This window comes from Ranitomeya variabilis, chromosome 3 (genome assembly GCF_051348905.1).
Source record: "Ranitomeya variabilis isolate aRanVar5 chromosome 3, aRanVar5.hap1, whole genome shotgun sequence".
NCBI classification, from domain to species: Eukaryota; Metazoa; Chordata; class Amphibia; order Anura; family Dendrobatidae; genus Ranitomeya; species Ranitomeya variabilis.
In genome coordinates this window covers 754,810,422-754,827,804 of record NC_135234.1, presented here as the reverse complement: position 1 = coordinate 754,827,804, position 17,383 = coordinate 754,810,422, and the positions used below count along the sequence as shown (strand labels likewise).

The window sequence follows — 17,383 nt, the reverse complement described above, 5'->3', positions numbered from 1 at the left end:
TGCTTATGAAAATGTACAACGAGCAATTCTTAATTCACATTCATTCATCTTTTAGGTCTTTCCTTTATAAAAAAAAAAAAAAAATCCCCAAAACCTTTTTTCGCACCCATTTTAAATATTCTATACAGCATTCGTTTTTTTTTCCCACACCGCACATTTAAGAGTCATCCTGAATTCGAAAATAAATAAAAATCTAAGAACAAATACAAAAAACTGTTTTTGAATTTTTCACATTTTCCTCTAAACCCTTTTAACAAGGGTAAGAAAAAAAAAAAGGAGACAAACAACAAAATGAAAAATTTCAGTGAACGAATTCCAACACCGAACACAACGAGGACAATTTTTTATGTTTTCATGATATATCAAACATGCTACCTTCTCTGTTCTTGTATTAAATATCTGAAAGGTGCGTTTCGTTAAAATGTCACTTTTTTTCCCCCCATTTTTACCCCTATTGTGTAGAAATAAATATTTGTGAGTGAGAAGGAGATTAAGATTTGTCACTGGAGCAAATCGACACATGAAGCCTAGCGAGTGGAATGCATTGTCCACTTGCGTTCCATGCCAGGGGCGTAGGATGGAGGCCCGGAGGAGCAGGCGCAGATGTGAATGATCTCGGGATGATCTCGGGCGTTAAGCTTCTTCTCGACAAGAAATTCCATTAGTGACCAAGGGATTGGCATCTACTTACTGTCCATGCATCGGTGGTCCCATCAACAATGTAACAGTCATCAGTTGTTTGTTTTTTGAAGATCTGGAATTCCGTCCTGTCGATTTTTGTTCTACATTCATTGAAAAAGTCACAGACCTTCGAGAAGATAATTTACATCGAAACATTTTAAGAAAGAAAAAATAAAAAAATAAGTTCGACCCCCCAAAAAAAAGAAGAAGGGAATTCTTCTAAGTTCTCGTTTCGATTTAATATTAGTTGCTAAGTTATAATTTTTCCTTCGAAGGCACCCAGATGAAGGGTCCGGATTGATCCTCAATGACCAGTTTGCACGAGTTATATACATCATCCAAAGTGTCGCCTTGAACAATTGCTGCAAAAAATTGATAAAAAAAACAAACACATAATTTAAGGCCAAAGATATCTGAGGACAAAACTGTTTTATGTTTTAGGCACATATAACAAATGTAAGGGTTGGTCCACTACTCAGACAACCTCTTCTCAATTACCATCTTCTTCAACATAGAATAAAAACATCATCTCATTTTCTCTCTTATTTGTGAGTCTCCCCAGGACTCAAACCGACAACCTCTAGAATTGCAGGCAGGAGCTAAAGCTCTTGCCTTATATCTACCTTTGTTGATTGCGCCGTTCCAGCGCCGGGGCCCGTGGGACGTTGTTGCAGCCAATCTTCACTCTCACTTCTTTTGCATGTAACTGACAGCAGCTCTCACTTCTTTCAGTTGTCAGTGTCAGCCGAAGCAAATGAGAGTGAATCGGTGCATTAGAGGCCGTTGATTGGCTACAGGCTCAATCACGTGACATATAAACATCACGCGAGCCCCGGTGCTGGAACGGTGCCCGCACCAGAGGTGAGTATAAAGTAATTTTATTCTACATGAAGGGGAGGGGAATAATGTAATTGGGAAAAGGTTGTGAGAGTAGTGGACAACCCCTTTAAAGAGGATCTTTTACTGGATTTATTCATTCAAGCTGAGTACAACCTCCTCCGATTGCTGCTCTTCCATTGATTCCGGAACAGTTTTTCTTTTTTTTTTCTGTTCCGCTTTTCCAGAGTTATTCCCCCCAGTAATAATGGTGTAAATTTTACCTTCAACCAATTGGATTTGTGCCACAAAACTTCCTTGTGGGCGTTTACTTTCTCTCTTCTGACTCTGGCCAATTAAAACACGGCCGTGCCTACAAAGAAGTTCTGCGGTATATGCCCCATTATCAAAAGGAATATTTGCATTATTATTCCCAAGGGACATTGTGATGGTGTGATATGCTATGTGGGTATCATTTTTGTGTGTATTTATATTTTACTTAAGGCCCCGTCTCACTAAGCGATTTACCAACGATCACGACCAGCGATACGACCTGGCCGTGATCGTTGGTAAGTCGCTGTGTGGTCGCTGGGGAGCTGTCACACAGACCGCTCTCTCCAGCGACCAACGATCAGGGGAACGACTTCGGCATCGTTGAAACTGTCTTCAACGATGCCGAAGTCCCCCTGCAGCACCCGGGTAACCAGGGTAAACATCGGGTTACTAAGCGCAGGGCCGCGCTTAGTAACCCGATGTTTACCCTGGTTACCAAAAAAAACAAACAGTACATACTCGCCTTTCGGTGTCCAGGTCCCTTGCCGTCTGCTTCCTGCTCTGACTGAGATCCGGCCGTACAGCAAGAGCAGAGCGCAGCGGTGACGTCACCGCTGTGCTCTCACTTCTCACTGTACGGCGGCAGTCAGTGAGAGCAGGAAGCAGACGGCAAGGGACCTGGACACCGAAAGGCGAGTATGTACTGTTTGTTTTTTTTGGTAACCAGGGTAAACATCGGGTTACTAAGCGCGGCCCTGCGCTTAGTAACCCGATGTTTACCCTGGTTACCAGTGAAGACATCGCTGGATCGGTGTCACACACACCGATTCAGCGATGTCAGCGGGACCTCAACGACCAAAAAAAGGTCCAGGCCATTCCGACACGACCAGCGATCTCACAGCAGGGGCCTGATCGCTGGTACGTGTCACACATAGCGAGATCGCTATGGAGGTCGCTGTTGCGTCACAAAACTTGTGACTCAGCAGCGATCTCGCTAGCGATCTCGCTATGTGAGACGGGGCCTTTACTTTCATGGTGTTCTCTTGTAAGATTAGTTGTTATTTGCCATCTGATATTCTCCCCACAGTTCTGTATTGTTATCTCTCCACAGGGTCAGTGAATAATGTTGTTTGATAATATGCTAATGACATGTTGACCTAGCTTGTTGAAACAATGAGCCCCTGCGACCCACCCCCCTAACCTGTGAATGAGGAGAGGGACTTGTAAATATCAGGGAGGTGAGATAGAGATCCGATCCTGTGTGGACCCATGATGTGAAGAGCATATCAGAGAGAAAGAAGAGTATATGGACTATGCTATCCTCTGCTGGATTGTTGGACTTTTATCCTGTTACTGAACTGCATTCGTGTTCTGGACTATTGTATCCTCAGTGTGGTGGATCGTATATGGACCTTTCGTGTTTTTGCCTAAATAAAGGTTCTGGAATTGTTCACTATTCTCTTGCTCTGTTGATTGTGTGATACCGGAGAAGGAACCTGTGACAACTGGTGGCAAGCAGCGGGATCAACAGAGCGTAACCTAATGGAGAACCACCCACAGAGTGAGTACAGAAATTGGACTGTATCCAGTTTACAGGAGAGAGCCAGAGACTTGGGCCTGAACTACCAGGGACTGACTAAAGAGGCCTTAATTGATCTACTGGTGGGTGCTAGCCAGACCACCTACTCCCATATGCCTGAGGCACATGCACTGGAGACGAGGACCCCCACCCCAAAAAGCCAGTGGGTGGTGTGGTACGAAGAAGAGATGGCGGTTCTGGGCCCAGGCATCTCTCAGGAGTACAAGGAGGAGGCTGCCCGCCAGGCACAGCGGAGACAAGAAGCAATGGAGCTTGAAAAAGGGAGTAACGCAATGTGGAATGTAAACCCAACGATCCGGGAGACTGTACGGATCACCCGGACAGACTTTAAGCCATTTGATGAGGCTTCCAGGGATGTGGAGGGGTTCTTCAAGGACTTTGAGCAGCAGTGTGCTGTGATGGAGGTGCCCCACTCTGGCTGGATGCGTTTGTTAGTGGGACTCCTGAACGGTAGCCTGGTGGAGGCTTACTGAACCATTGACTCACAGCGAGCTTTGGTACGTTTGGATTATGGTTTTGAAGAAAAACTGTGTTGGATTGGAGTTATGGGAGGACTTCCTGCAGATATCCGCCTTGGAAATGACATTGGGGAGTTACAAAGTCATTTTGTGGGAGCAGAAGGTCCGTGGGCCTCTCACTCTTCTGAAAGAACAATTGGAGGGAGATATTGCAGATACCGGAACGCCCATCATTCCCTACGTTCTAGAGTTCAGAGACTGTCTCGCCCTGCTAGCTACCTTGGCTAATGAACATCAGCAAACGGCCCAGTCCAGTCAAAAAGCCTGGTATGACCATAAAGCCAGGACCCGGGAATTTATGGACAAGTGCTCATGATTATTGCAACCCCTGCCACTGTACAAGGAACTATAAACAGTGGAGCAAAGTGGACTAAAGTGAGCAGGCCAGAGGTCTGTGTAGACCTAATGGTGTGCTCACTTATTATGAGGGAGGAGAGGTTGTGATGGTGTGATATGCTATGTGGGTATCATTTTTGTGTATATTTATATTTTACTTATTTTCAAGGTGTTCTCTTGTAGGATGAGTTTTTATTTGCCATCTGATATTCTCCCCACAGTTCTGTACTGTTATCTCTCCACAGGGTCAGTGAATAATGTTGTTTGCTAATATGCTAATGACATGCTGACCTTGCTTGTTGAAACAATGAGCCCCTGCGACCCACCCCCCTAACCTGTGAATGAGGAGAGGGACTTGTAAATATCAGGGAGGTGTGACAGAGATCAGATCCTGTGTGGACCCATGATGTGAAGAGCATATCAGAGAGAAAGAAGAGTATATGGACTATGCTATCCTCTGCTGGATTGTTGGACTTTTATCCTGTTACTGAACTGCATTTGTGTTCTGGACTATTGTATCCTCAGTGTGGTGGATCGTATATGGACCTTTCGTGTTTTTGCCTAAATAAAGGTTCTGGAATTGTTCACTATTCTCTTGCTCTGTTGATTGTGTGATACCGGAGAAGGAACCTGTGACAGGCATAACTATGGAACGAAGGGGCACAGAAAAAAAAGAAAAACTGTTCCAAAAGCAGTGGAACAGCAGCAATAGGAGTAGGTACTCCATATAAATTAAAAAAAAATCCAGAGAGAGGTCTCATTTAAAGGGAATATTTAAGCTAAACATAAAATGAATATAAAAGTTTGATAATAGAATCTTGTTCACTTATATAAATATTATTTTTACTCAATATTGGTGGAAATTTTGGTGAAAGTGACAACAGGAAGTGCAGCCATATTGGTTGTCATCTGTCATTTTCTCAGCACGTTCTATTAAGAACAATACTGATCACCAACTATTACCGAAAAGCCAATTAAAAGGTGGAAACGTCTGCACTTTGTAAGCAAGAGAAGAATCTTTGCCAACTTTGAAACTTTGACAACTGCAACAAATTCTGATTGACATTTTTGTGTATTAAATTTTATTTTTCTTGGTGGGGAAGATAATTTTCTTTAATGAGCAAATCCTACCATATTGGAAAGTCAGTTTTTTTTATGTCCATGCAAGCGCGCCCCCTATAGTGGAAAAAGGGGCGTTCTTTTCAATTCCATATTAGGGAAAAGAACTAAAAATTTCTCTGACCACAAGAAAATTTCAGCTGACGCACGATCTGGATTCACAATTTTGGTAAATTTGCTCTTTAAAGGTTTGGAGTTTTATACTCTTCAACCAGCGGCTTCACTAGGGGTCTGTTGAGAAAAGCTAAGAGTCATTTAAGGAATCACCTGTAAAAAACTCTCCAAATTCCTGTTCCAACTTCAGAGCTCGATCGTAGGTCTTCCTCGCTTGCTCTTCCGTCAGCCGCTTACTGATTTCCCTGTATTAAATAAAAAAAACTTTTAAGTATTGAATTAATGATTGCATTACTACATTTGTAAAGTAAAAGATATATGTAAAAAAAATGTAAAAATAAAGATGTTTTGACCAAGTTTTTTTTTTTTCTACATTTTCCGCATTACTAGTTCAGGAGGCTACATCTTCTATACTTTTATTATAAATCTGGATCCAGATCACACCACTGACAGTGGTTGACGGGGACAACTTAGCTCCTCTTCCCTCTCTGTCATAGTACCCTCTGCACATATCACCGAGCATGCTCACTGTACACCCCCCAAAGAAGTCAATAAGTTGATTTGTTATTTAAAGGCTTGGTAATTTTTTTGGGCCATTCATTGTCTCTCTAGTGGGTAGGCATTTTTGCATTTGTTTTCTTTTACCTCCTAACCCTCCATCCTGCGCTGTGGAACGCGCACAGTTCTGAGCATGTGCATGGTTCCATCCTGTGGGGAAGCCACTGCACATGCCCAGATCTGTCAATGTTCCCACATCTGGATCCCGAATTTGATCCCGATTCATTATTGTATTTGCGCTTATTTTTTTGTCCAATTTTTCCTGTTTTATTTTAGAGCTAAATTCTCCTTTTAAGTTCCTCCAATTTTTACATCTATTTTCTATTAGTTCGTCAGTTTTTTCCTGGTTCGCCATTGTGAGTGGTTTTTGTAACCCAGATGTTTGCGGCCGATTCATTCCTCGTGACTTTTTGAAAAGTTTTTTGAACAAACATACTTTAACATCTCTTTAGAGTGTTTTTTTTTTTTTTTGCACCCCTGAATTTTTTGTGTGCAAATGTTGGAGTTGCATGCAGCATTTTAACTGATCTTGAAAGTTTTTGTTCTAAAAAGGTGCAAAAAAATGGTAGAAGACTAAAATAAAGAGCGTTTTTGATTTTGTACCAAACTCATGAAACCGAGTGCGCCACTATAGAGAATATGGTGCTAAAAACATCAACAAATACCAACCAGACATAAAGAACAGTAAATTAACCCGCCCCCACCCACGAAAATGATGAATTGTGTTCTAAGACTTTGATTTCCCTGTAGCGCCACCACAGGAGAAATTAAGTATTACACAATGTCAAACAAAATCGGTGGATTGCTTGTGCAGTGCAGAACAGGACGAGTACTCCAGAGCTAAAGACACTTTTAGTAACAGCTCTCCTCTCTTCTGAACGAGGTACCCTCATCTATTAACTCAGAACTCCTTTATAGTGTATATAAAAATGGCTTTTAAAAAAAATTGTGAAAAATAAATAAATAATCATTAGGTTTAAGCTAAGAATGGTTTAGATAATACATATAGAAAAAATGAGGCCACGCCCATGAGGAGCTAACTTAGCTCTTCCACCCTCTCATCATAGAGCATGCTCACTGTACACCCCCCTACAAGTTGCTTTAGTTGTTAATTACAAGTGAAGCATACCATACCCTTTAAAATAATGCCAGTCCCAAATTGAGATCTGCATTCTATGGAACACAGAGAAAACGGTTTTCTACGTTAGACAATCCCTATTTATTAGAAGCATCCTTTGAAGTAAGCACAAACTGTTCCCTTGGATTTTACCAACTGAACTGGTTTGTATGCATAAAAGTCCAGGGAATGGTCTTATTCAGTGATCGACAGTCTTCCCTGTATGATTGTGCATGCAGATTAGCTTCTTAGGACCACCCACTTGACAAAACACCAGGAATTCTAATGATTAAAATAAGTGTTATACTGAATCTTTTCTAGCAAACCTATATATCACTCTGTTCAGCGTCTCCTTCTCTATACCGTGATGTCCACAGATCGGACTACATATACAATTTGACAGGCTCCCTTTAAATGGAAAACCCCTTAAAAAAATTGTTAAAGTTAGGGTTTAAGCTGATTATGGTTTATTCATTACACAATAGAATTAATGAAGCCACACCCTAGAGGAGCTAAGCTCCACCCAAGAGGTAATAGAACCCACCCCGAAATGCCCAAAACGGCACACCTCGTCTCTAGCTACAGCAATGTACTTACATTAATGACTCCACAGATTTGGGTTTTATGAAGATCGCTATTGGATAAAGTTGTGCTACTTGTAGTCGCTTGATAGCGTTTCCCGATACGTCTAAAATACAGTGTTTTCCCTGAAAGGAAACAGGTGAAATAATATTTACTGTATTTTTGAGAACAAAAAAAAAATTGTTAAAATCTGAAAACCCCCTCTAAATAATGTAATATTAAAATGTAATTAAATTATAAAATTAAAATATATATGGAAATATAAATTTGCCCCCCCCTCCCCCCCAAAACTAAAAATGTACTTACTCTTTCTGCCACAAACTTGACCGATTGTACACTGGTTCCATAAAGGTTGTCGTTGTATTGCCCGGCCTCTATGAATTTGTGCTCTTGAATATCCTTTTCCATTTGCTCCCGAGATATGACAAAGTGGTAATCTCTCCCATCCACCTCGTAGTCTCTCTTTGGTCTTGTTGTATCTGTATGGAGGAAAAAATCAGGGAAATTGAAAAAAAAAAAAAAACTATAATAAACATTTTAACATGTCCCCTAGATTAATTTTTAGATCATCTAGTTCTCCAGGAAAAATATTTCCCTTTTTTTCCTTCCTCTAAAAGACGTCGGTTTCATGTTTTTTTTTTTGGTTATTAGAACTCTTTATACCGTTCCTGTTACTCATCCTAGAAACGAATGGATAAATTGACAATTAGGTGTTACCAACTGGGCGTAAGTCTGACACTGTCCAATCACAGCTGATGGGATGGAACTGTGCAGGGACACGCCCCTCTGTAAAGGATAAATGGTAACACACAGTTGTCAATTTATTTAGACACTTTCAGGAGGAATAACAAAGGAACGGCATAACTTTGCGTTATAAGGAAAGGTTACCCAGAATCGTTATCACATGGGGAATACAACTATTCACTAAAACAGACATGTCTGGTGAGTCTACAGTCTAAGATCGCCTGACGATATACAGGATATGATCCGTCCGCTGTTATTACTTAGCCTGTAATATATCCACCGCCAATACATATTATATGATATTATTATACAATATAATTCAGTAACATGTTATACTTACGAGGGACGCATGAGCCAAACTTATCCGGAAACTCCGATATCAGGTCATCATTGATCCGGTCTTTCATGGGACCAAGAATAATCACCGGCCTGGCGTAATTAACTGCAGAGAGATGACATTACCGTACTTTATTATAAACCGCTAATTTATGGCGTATCCTACTGTACATATCTTAGGTCATTAATAGAAAAAGCTCCAGAGACATTTTGGTAAAGTCCTTAAAGGGGTTGTATAGCAGAAAGAAGTTATCACTTATCCATGGTTAAGGTGATCACTCGTTGTCCAATGGGACCAGCACCTATCGTTTTCTGATTTTTGTCTCCCCTTTGGGCGATACCTCACCTCTTTGTTGGATATCATTGTCATTCCTATAGAAAAGGGGGTCCTGTGCAGGTTCATCTGCTATGAAATGGAACTAATCAGGTTTCGGCCCTGTTACCAATGATTCCATGGCAGCCATGCCTTCAGTGGGCAGTCCTAATCAGTGATTGACAGCCCTCCCAGATGTAGCTGTCAGTCACTCATTAGGACCACCCACTGGAAGTCCTCGGTAGAGAATGAGTAGGGATTTTTTTAAGCTGTCAGTCACTCATTAGGACCACCCACTGGACTTCTTGGTAAAGAATGAGTAGGGATTTTTTTTCGCTGTCAGTCATTCATTAGGATCACCAACTGGACTCCTCATTACAGAATGAGTAGGGATTTTTTTTAGCTGTCAGTCATTCATTAGGCTCACTCACTGGACTCCTCATTAGAGAATGAGGTTTTTTTTAGCTGTCAGTCACTCATTAGGACCACCCACTGGACTTCTTGGTAAAGAATGAGTAGGGATTTTTTTAAGCTGTCAAGTCACTCATTAGGACCACCCACTGGACTTCTTGGTAAAGAATGAGTAGGGATTTTTTTAGCTGTCAGTCACTCATTAGGACCACCCATTGGACTCATTAGAGAATGAATAGTTTTTTTTGGCTGTCAGTCACTCATTAGGACCACCCACTAGACTCATTAGAGAATAGAGATTTTTTTTAAAGATGTCAGTCACTCATTAAGCCCACCCTCTGGACTCCTCGGTAGAGAATGAGTAGGGATTTTAATTAATAAAGTACAAGTTATCCTTTTTTTTCTCATATTTATTTTTAAGGAGTTAAAGTAACAACAGAAGGGGGGAAGAAATTTTAGTATCCTTTTGGGCATCTGCTATTCTTGATTATAGTTTCGTAAACCTTTTGGCATGTTTTGATTGTTTGGGATCAGGGACCCCAACTAATCACTGAAACAAAGAGCTCAGCTGAGTGTCGCACCCCTTAGGGTTTGTTCGACTTCTCTTGGCTCTTATTGGAAAGCCGATCACAGCGAAAGGGCTTCAGCACTCAACTGAATGGTTGCGAGTTGAACGCTGTGGGTTCTCTGTATGTACACAAATGGGAGAGACCTGTCAATCACCTCCAGCAGTACAGGGAAGAGCTGGCTAGTTCCATAGCTGGAGACGAACTAGATGGTTCTGCTGGGAAGATTGGGCTGAAGGAGGCACCAGAACACTATCATCTCCAGCTTTGGACTTTAACAGCTGAAAAAACAAAGAAAAAAAGGAGCGCCAGCCGAAGAGCACAGTGAGTCCACACCTGGAGATGAAGGATTGAAGCTCCACTTATTTCGTAGGGAGAGAACGATTCCTATCCCCCCTACGAAGTATGTGGAGCTTCAATCCTTCAACTCCTCCTCTTCCCGTGTGGACTCACTGTGCTCTTCGGCTGGCGCTCCTTTTTTTGTTTTTTCAGGTGTCTTATAATACGACACCTGATTAGGATGTCCGAACCTGATAGCAGCAGGCTGTTTGAGCTATTATAAAGTTGTACACACTCAAGATATCTATTTGATGAAAGTGTTTTGTTGTTTTTTCTTCCCCTGCTCTCCTTTTCGGCCTTATTTCTTGGTTCCTATTAACATGATCATCAGTGCCAGTTAGCTGCCTCACTTCTGCACAGCCAATAGGAATTAACAACTTAATGGCTCGTATTTTTAGATACGTGAATAAAACATATAGAGAATCTAAGAAAAACTTACTCTCCTGCCTGGTAACTGGCTCATACGACAAAATACAGTCCTCTTGTCCTCCTGATAAAGACAGATAAAAAAAAAAGAAAGAAATACCGATTGTTTTTAACCATAAAACACAGAGAATAAGAAGTAAAAAACATTAACACAGAAACGGGGAGACGTGACGGGTCCTGCAGGGCGGATTAATGAAGGGATGAATTATTGATCCTGTTACACAATGGAGCCGGAAATCTTTGTTAATATATAATGGGAAGGATTTTACGTGGAGATATCTCCCCGGCCGGTGAGTCAATAACATAACAGTGTGAATCCTCCCCAGGAAACGTTTCCTTTTTGTTCTTAGTATTATGAGATAAGAAACATAAGACCAAAATGAAGCTGATGAGAAACATAAGGGAAATCTTCATATTGTGCTGGACTGAAAGTATAAGCCCCAGTGGGCAGGAGGAATGGGGGCTTTACATCATAATGGCCCCTACTCAAGAAATCTATTCACTCCTAAAAAGAAAAGAACTTCTTTAGACCTCCCCTAAAAGAAGCAGACACCCAAATATTTTTTGGTCTGTTAAACAGTTTTTCAGATAAAAAAAAATTGAATATAATGTTTGGGAATTCTAAGTTCTTTGTTGCGGAGTTCCCCATTTTGGAGCTTCTTATTTGAAGCTAGAGTGGATTGTGGCAACAAACAGCTCCTTCTTCTTGTTGGAGGACTCAGATGTCTATGCATTACAAAGACAGTCCATTTATTTCAACGGACAATACCTAATTTTGCCTGTGGAGGCACTGCAGAGAAACTGAACACTTGCTTCTGGGATAGGTGATCACAGAGATTTCCAGCCATCTTGAAATCTTCTTCAATTTTTGTTTCAACAACAAAAATGGTTTGTCCAAAGAGATGAACCTCTTTAAGTTAAATTGAAAGTCCGGCTGCAAATAGGTTTGCCATCGAAGGGTATACAGTTCCTCAGATCTAGTCATCGATACAGTTTTTGTTCTGCCATTTCCGGTTGTTGTACAACGATGGACCATAATAAAACAAATTTCTACTCCGGTGGAAGAGTTGGTGGTGATGGCTAAGTAGATAGTAATATTTTTATTTTATGCACCCATGTCGAGATGTAAACCACATGATTCACGTATGATCAGTTGGGTTTCAGCCTATAGGACCCTCGACAACCTGAAAAATGAAGGGGGCACAGCGCTGGTGTAGAGTGCACCAGGAAGGAGAGATCATTTGTAGCCACTGGCAAATTTAATTCACGGCCACCACTATATTTTTCTTAAGATGTGGCCCTGCACACCTCTATCCAACTCCTTTCCACGTGCCCCTCCTTGCCTCTGGAAATGAAGCTATTCTGGAAGGTTTCCAGGTAAGACTTGAGGTACCTGGGAGATTTGTTGACTCATCTAGAAGTCCAGAGGGTCTTCTCTTTTTCCAAGAGTCTTAAGAACATTCCAGGAGAGTTGGCAAGTATGGTGTAGCACCAAGTTTCTTCCAATTTTCTCCTGCACAGTGGTATCTTGACCATGTTGCTGCGCATGGAACATGCAACCACCTCGAATGTGGCTGCGGAGAAGTTCCCTATGGTTCAGGGACATGCAGAAGCAAAACCACCAGTGCTTTTCTTTAATTCTCAGAAGTGGAGAAAGTCTCAGATATCACACCACCATAAATCTAATCAGCCAGCTTTTGTTACGACTACTTTGGTTGCCTATCAGAAGGCGTTGGGTATTTAATGTTTGCGTTAACTGCTCAGAAACTCAGAAAATAGTCTGCTGTAAATTGCAGCCTGACATCGTCTGATGGATGAAGGCCAATGATGGAGATACATACTGTATCTAGGCCACATCTAGTCAGTAGTGATTGCTTTGGTATGTCCTCATGAAAGGTGGAGGTCTATGTAAAAATGGAGATGCTTTATTCCAAATACATATCTTTAAAAATCCTTGCAAGGATGATGTGCTACAGGAACCGCGGGTTAAAGATATGTATTTGGAATAAAGCGTGAAGATGATTTTTTATTATTGGATGTGCCTATCCACCTCTTTTTTTGCATTGGATATTTCTGGTCGGTCAGCAGCATTGGAATGGCACTCCGGAAAATAAAGACAGGTGTTTCCTAAAAGGTGAGTACGATGGAAAATTTGTCTTCCGTTTTTATTGGAGTACATTTTATCCCAAAATAACATTATTGCAAATTGCTAGCAAAACCCCTCAACAAATATACCCTGTCGTTATACCTCCCCATTATAAGATGGGAATACCCCTTTAATAAGCTGCAGTATCAGCACTGTGCCCTCCCCAGCTCTTCCAACATCTCTATAGGATCCAGATCCAATCCTCTCTTCTTCTAACTGCCTGAAGCCTACAACCAGCTCTCACGTTGGAGCCGGAGCTGCGGGACGCAGATATTTCTGGAACAATCAAATGTCCTTGTACTGAGGTTTTGTACCGTTATGTGATGATATTTCCTCCAGCCTATCACCCTCTATTTTACCTACATCACTCCATCTTCTTTCGACTTTAATGCCATTTACAAGGACAATCCAAAAAAAAAGGAATATATTCCGCAGCATTTATGTACCCATAGAACATTAGGAACACAGATCTACAAGCCATTTATTCAGCAGAACTTCATTTTCCTGGATATTTTCATAATTTCGTAGAACTTTACGGATCTGGACCAGTGAATTGCGCTTGCCTGAGACAGGACCTGGTATACTATATCAAATGGTAGGACTGTAAAGAGTCCTCCATGAGGCATGTAAGTCTTCTGGCATAGGCATGGAAGGTGCATGGACCAAGGTTGGTTCTTGCTTTGGTGGCAGTCTGGAGTCTGCAGGAGAAGCAATGATGTCTACTGTAGGGTCAATAATTAACATCTGGTGGGGGAAACCCTTAAAGGGAATCTGTCAGCAGGTTTCTGCTATGGAATCTCAGAGCAGAATGATGTAAGGGATGAGACCCCGATTCCAGCGATGTGTCACTTACTAGGGTGTGCTTGGTATAGTTTGGATAGAATCCCTGTTTTGTCTGATGTAGATCTACCAGAGCTAAGACTTCTGGGCTGTATATAACCCCACCCACATTCCTGATTGGCAGCTTCCTGTGCACACCGTAAGCAACCTACCAATCAGTGGTGGGGGCGGGGTTACACATATTAGCCTGACTTGTCTGCAGGTGAGACCTAGTCCTCCTATAGTGATAAACTCCTGCTGATAAAACACTGATTGTATTAAAACTACAGCACATACCCCAGTAAGTGACATATCCAGGTAATTAGGCTTTCTTGCCCAATATTCTGCCTCTATCAGATTACATGGCAAAAAATTGCTCACAGATTCCCTTCAAGAAGGCCCCTCAAACTCAAGAGGAGCCTATAGGATAAGGAATTCACTGTATAGAAAGTGGCCTATGTTTTTCTATTTTGGAATAAAAATGTACTTCTGTTTCCTACAATATCTGTCAGCAGAACACTGGCTGCAATAATGGCTGCCTTTCTTGCCTATGAGCAGGCACTGGATAGTCCATGCTTGTAAGTTCAGAATATACTGTAGTCTGCCTTTGACCAGTTGGGAGCACAAGGCATACCTTTATGACAATAACTACACAATCAGGTGGATATCCGAGGAGGACCAATAACCCCTCAGGATTGGGAGCCATTTTTATGTTTTCATTGCGCCCCCTTCATGTCTACTCCATACTAGTATGCAGAACATGCCGTGAAGACCTGACACTAACTCGTCCAGGAAGTTAATGGCAAATATCAGTAAAAAATGAAACCTCCGCCTGACCCAGTCTCCCGGGTGTCATTGAGTGAAATGAATTTCAGTTTTACGAACCCATTTTTCCTCTCCAGAGTCTTGCTCCACCTCTTATAGAAATATTTTGCATTTAATTGAGAAACTATATCTTGACCCATTTTCTGCCAGGATAAAAGCTCACTATTTCCTCCGAGATCACACAAACAGGAATTCGGTAGAATATTATGGTTTTTAGTGGAGAAAATAAGTGGAGCTTAGTAATATTAAAAAAAAATATACCATGCACCAAGACATCTGATGTGATTTAATAAAGATTGTATCGCTTTTTTTTTTCTAGATTTATTTGTCCAATAGCAGAAATTAGAACAAACTTTGCTAAATACTTGTTATAGTGCAACTACCCAATGTGGGTGGAGTTCTTTAAAGATGACCTGTCACCAGGTCACAACTGGCCAGTTGTTGCTCTTATACAATTACCAATGCCCCCGAGTATTCCATTTTTTTTAGTTATTTTTTAAAAATCTGCCACAGGGTTCAAGAGATACGGAACTTTTCTATCTAGTGATAATTTTTAGGCTCTTCATAAGAGGAGGCGTGGCTCAGGTGATAATAATGCTGAGCAGCCTAAAAACATGCCCCTTGTATAAAAATTATCACTGAATAAAAAGGCCAATATCTCTGGAACCATATTGCGGATTTAAAAATAAAAAAAAAATACTCAGGAGAGTAATGGGAATAAAATAATAGCGAAAGCTGGCAACTTTTGAGCTGATTACTTTTCCTCCTCTATGATGCTGCCCAATCATAAGAAGCCAACATCACAGAGGTGAGAAAAAAAAGTAAACGCCCACAGAAAAACAGGCAGTTCCTGTGTGATCTGGTGAGAACTCCTCACTCCGATTGCTTCCAGTCATTACAGCTACAGGAGAGGAGGAGATCTGAAGTGTGGGAGGGCCGGCGCAGTGAATATCATCGAGGGAGGAGCTTTAGTCACATACAATGCTCTGTTCCTTTATCCTTAGATACTAATAGTACATCCAGAGTGCAGCATATGACAAGCAAGGCTCCCACAATGATCTTCAATTCTCCGGTACTTCAATAATCTTCACTGCTCTGGAGCTCCAAGATGCAGCTGTCCTCCTCTTCGGAGCTGTAACTACAGGATGCGACTGGAGTGAAGTTCTCAGCATGTTTACGTGAGACACATCGAGTCTCACCAGATCATGCTTAAAATTCCTGATTCTGATCTTCTATGAGAGCGTTTGCTTTTTTTTCCCCCCTCTATGAAGCTGCCTTCTTATGATTAGTCAGTGCCATAGAGGGGGAAAAGAAAAATCCACAAATGATCATCATCATTGTCATCTGTCATCCAAATGGCTTCAATTTCAAAAATGGTGTCTGCAAAAGATTTTTCGAAGGTTCTATAACCATACCATTTTTTGGCACACAGTATCAGAGTATAGTATATCAGCCAAGCGGAGGATTACGGAAAAAATGTCTATGTATGGCGAGTTTTCTCACATTTAGTATCCAGCACAGTTTTGGAGCAGTTTCCATCAGTCTAGTCTAGTTGTGTCCTGTCTAGCTTTACGACACAATTAATCTACCATAATATTTCATATTCTCCATGCCACGCAGCCTATCTTATGCTGTGAAGAGTTACTATTTGTACTCATTGAAGCGTGGAATTATTTTTGACTTTTGTCTTTGTTTTCATCTTGATGCATTTTCACGTTGACAAATATCCATTTCGATTGTGTAGAGAAAAGCGGCAGCTGCTGAGTGGAGTATTTTGAGATTTTTTTCACTTATACAAATGTTACGCAGATCCTTCAAAGCTAAGCTGAAATATCAGCATTTCTTCTTAGAAGTCAGCCTTGTGAATGTACTCCCAAAACAATCAATGTTCTGCTGTCTCATCTATTTAAAGAAGACGTATCACCTCCTGGAAAACGTCATAAAAGAGTCCAAAATAGAAAACCTTTCCCATATACATATAGCTCGAAAAATGGAAAACAAAATCCTGTCAAATTCAGTGATGAAAGCTTTGTCCCTTTAAGAAAGGGAGGCTGAATTGGGGCTCTATACTGACTCAATATTTTGACAGCTATGTGAGTCTTCCTGCTTCTGTGGTGCGAGATACCACTGCCCTGGGTGAGCCTTGGATTGTGCAGCATGTAAACACAGGGGAGATCTTTGCTGTTACCACTTACTTCATACTGGATAAGAAGAAATGTGCAATGGATTCCTGTGTATTATGGAGCAGCAGGCTAGAGATAGCAATTAAGGTAAATCCCGTGGAACACTTTTCCTTGGTTCTGTGCTGTGTTTTTTATACAATGGGAGACTCTGATTTACCTTCTTCAAGGAGCTACATATTCCTTTTCGAGACAAACCCATTACAACTTTCACACATCATCCCGAATGCTACCGGAAAGATAGGAAAACCTTCCAGACACTTGGAGCACTCGCCAAGTGAGTTTCCAGAACCACTTTGAACCTTCCAAGAATAAACATTTCCAGTAGGTTTCCTGTGCTTGCCATTGGGATACTCAGTCATTAGATGGAACCATGGTGCAGAATTACACTTTCGAGAGGGCATGGAACAGGTATGGCCTCAAAAAAGTACTGTGGCCACAAGTGATAATTTCTGTTGACCTAGCTTTCTAACAACTCTATTACCAAACACTGTCCATTAAAAAGAGTGGTGGCTCTCATGCAACCCCTTTAAAATTACTATGACATAATCTCTCATTTATGTT

At 41.2% G+C, this 17,383-nt stretch overlaps 1 protein-coding gene across 15 annotated transcripts in view; it reads right to left on the bottom strand.

The window, feature by feature from the left end:
* Nucleotides 1-328: 328 nt before the first annotated feature.
* DLG2 (discs large MAGUK scaffold protein 2) overlaps nucleotides 329-17,383 on the bottom strand; it is a 1,278,757-nt gene continuing 1,261,702 nt past the window's right edge. For all 15 annotated transcript variants that reach the window (XM_077298627.1, XM_077298628.1, XM_077298630.1 and 12 more), the window contains 6 exons: nucleotides 10,863-10,913; nucleotides 8,799-8,900; nucleotides 8,021-8,193; nucleotides 7,730-7,839; nucleotides 5,611-5,702; nucleotides 329-1,043 (listed from right to left, as the gene is read on the bottom strand). In XM_077298627.1, coding sequence (XP_077154742.1) covers nucleotides 937-1,043; nucleotides 5,611-5,702; nucleotides 7,730-7,839; nucleotides 8,021-8,193; nucleotides 8,799-8,900; nucleotides 10,863-10,913 — 635 coding nt within the window. In that variant the 3' untranslated portion in view covers nucleotides 329-936. The remainder of the gene's footprint in view (nucleotides 1,044-5,610; nucleotides 5,703-7,729; nucleotides 7,840-8,020; nucleotides 8,194-8,798; nucleotides 8,901-10,862; nucleotides 10,914-17,383) is intronic.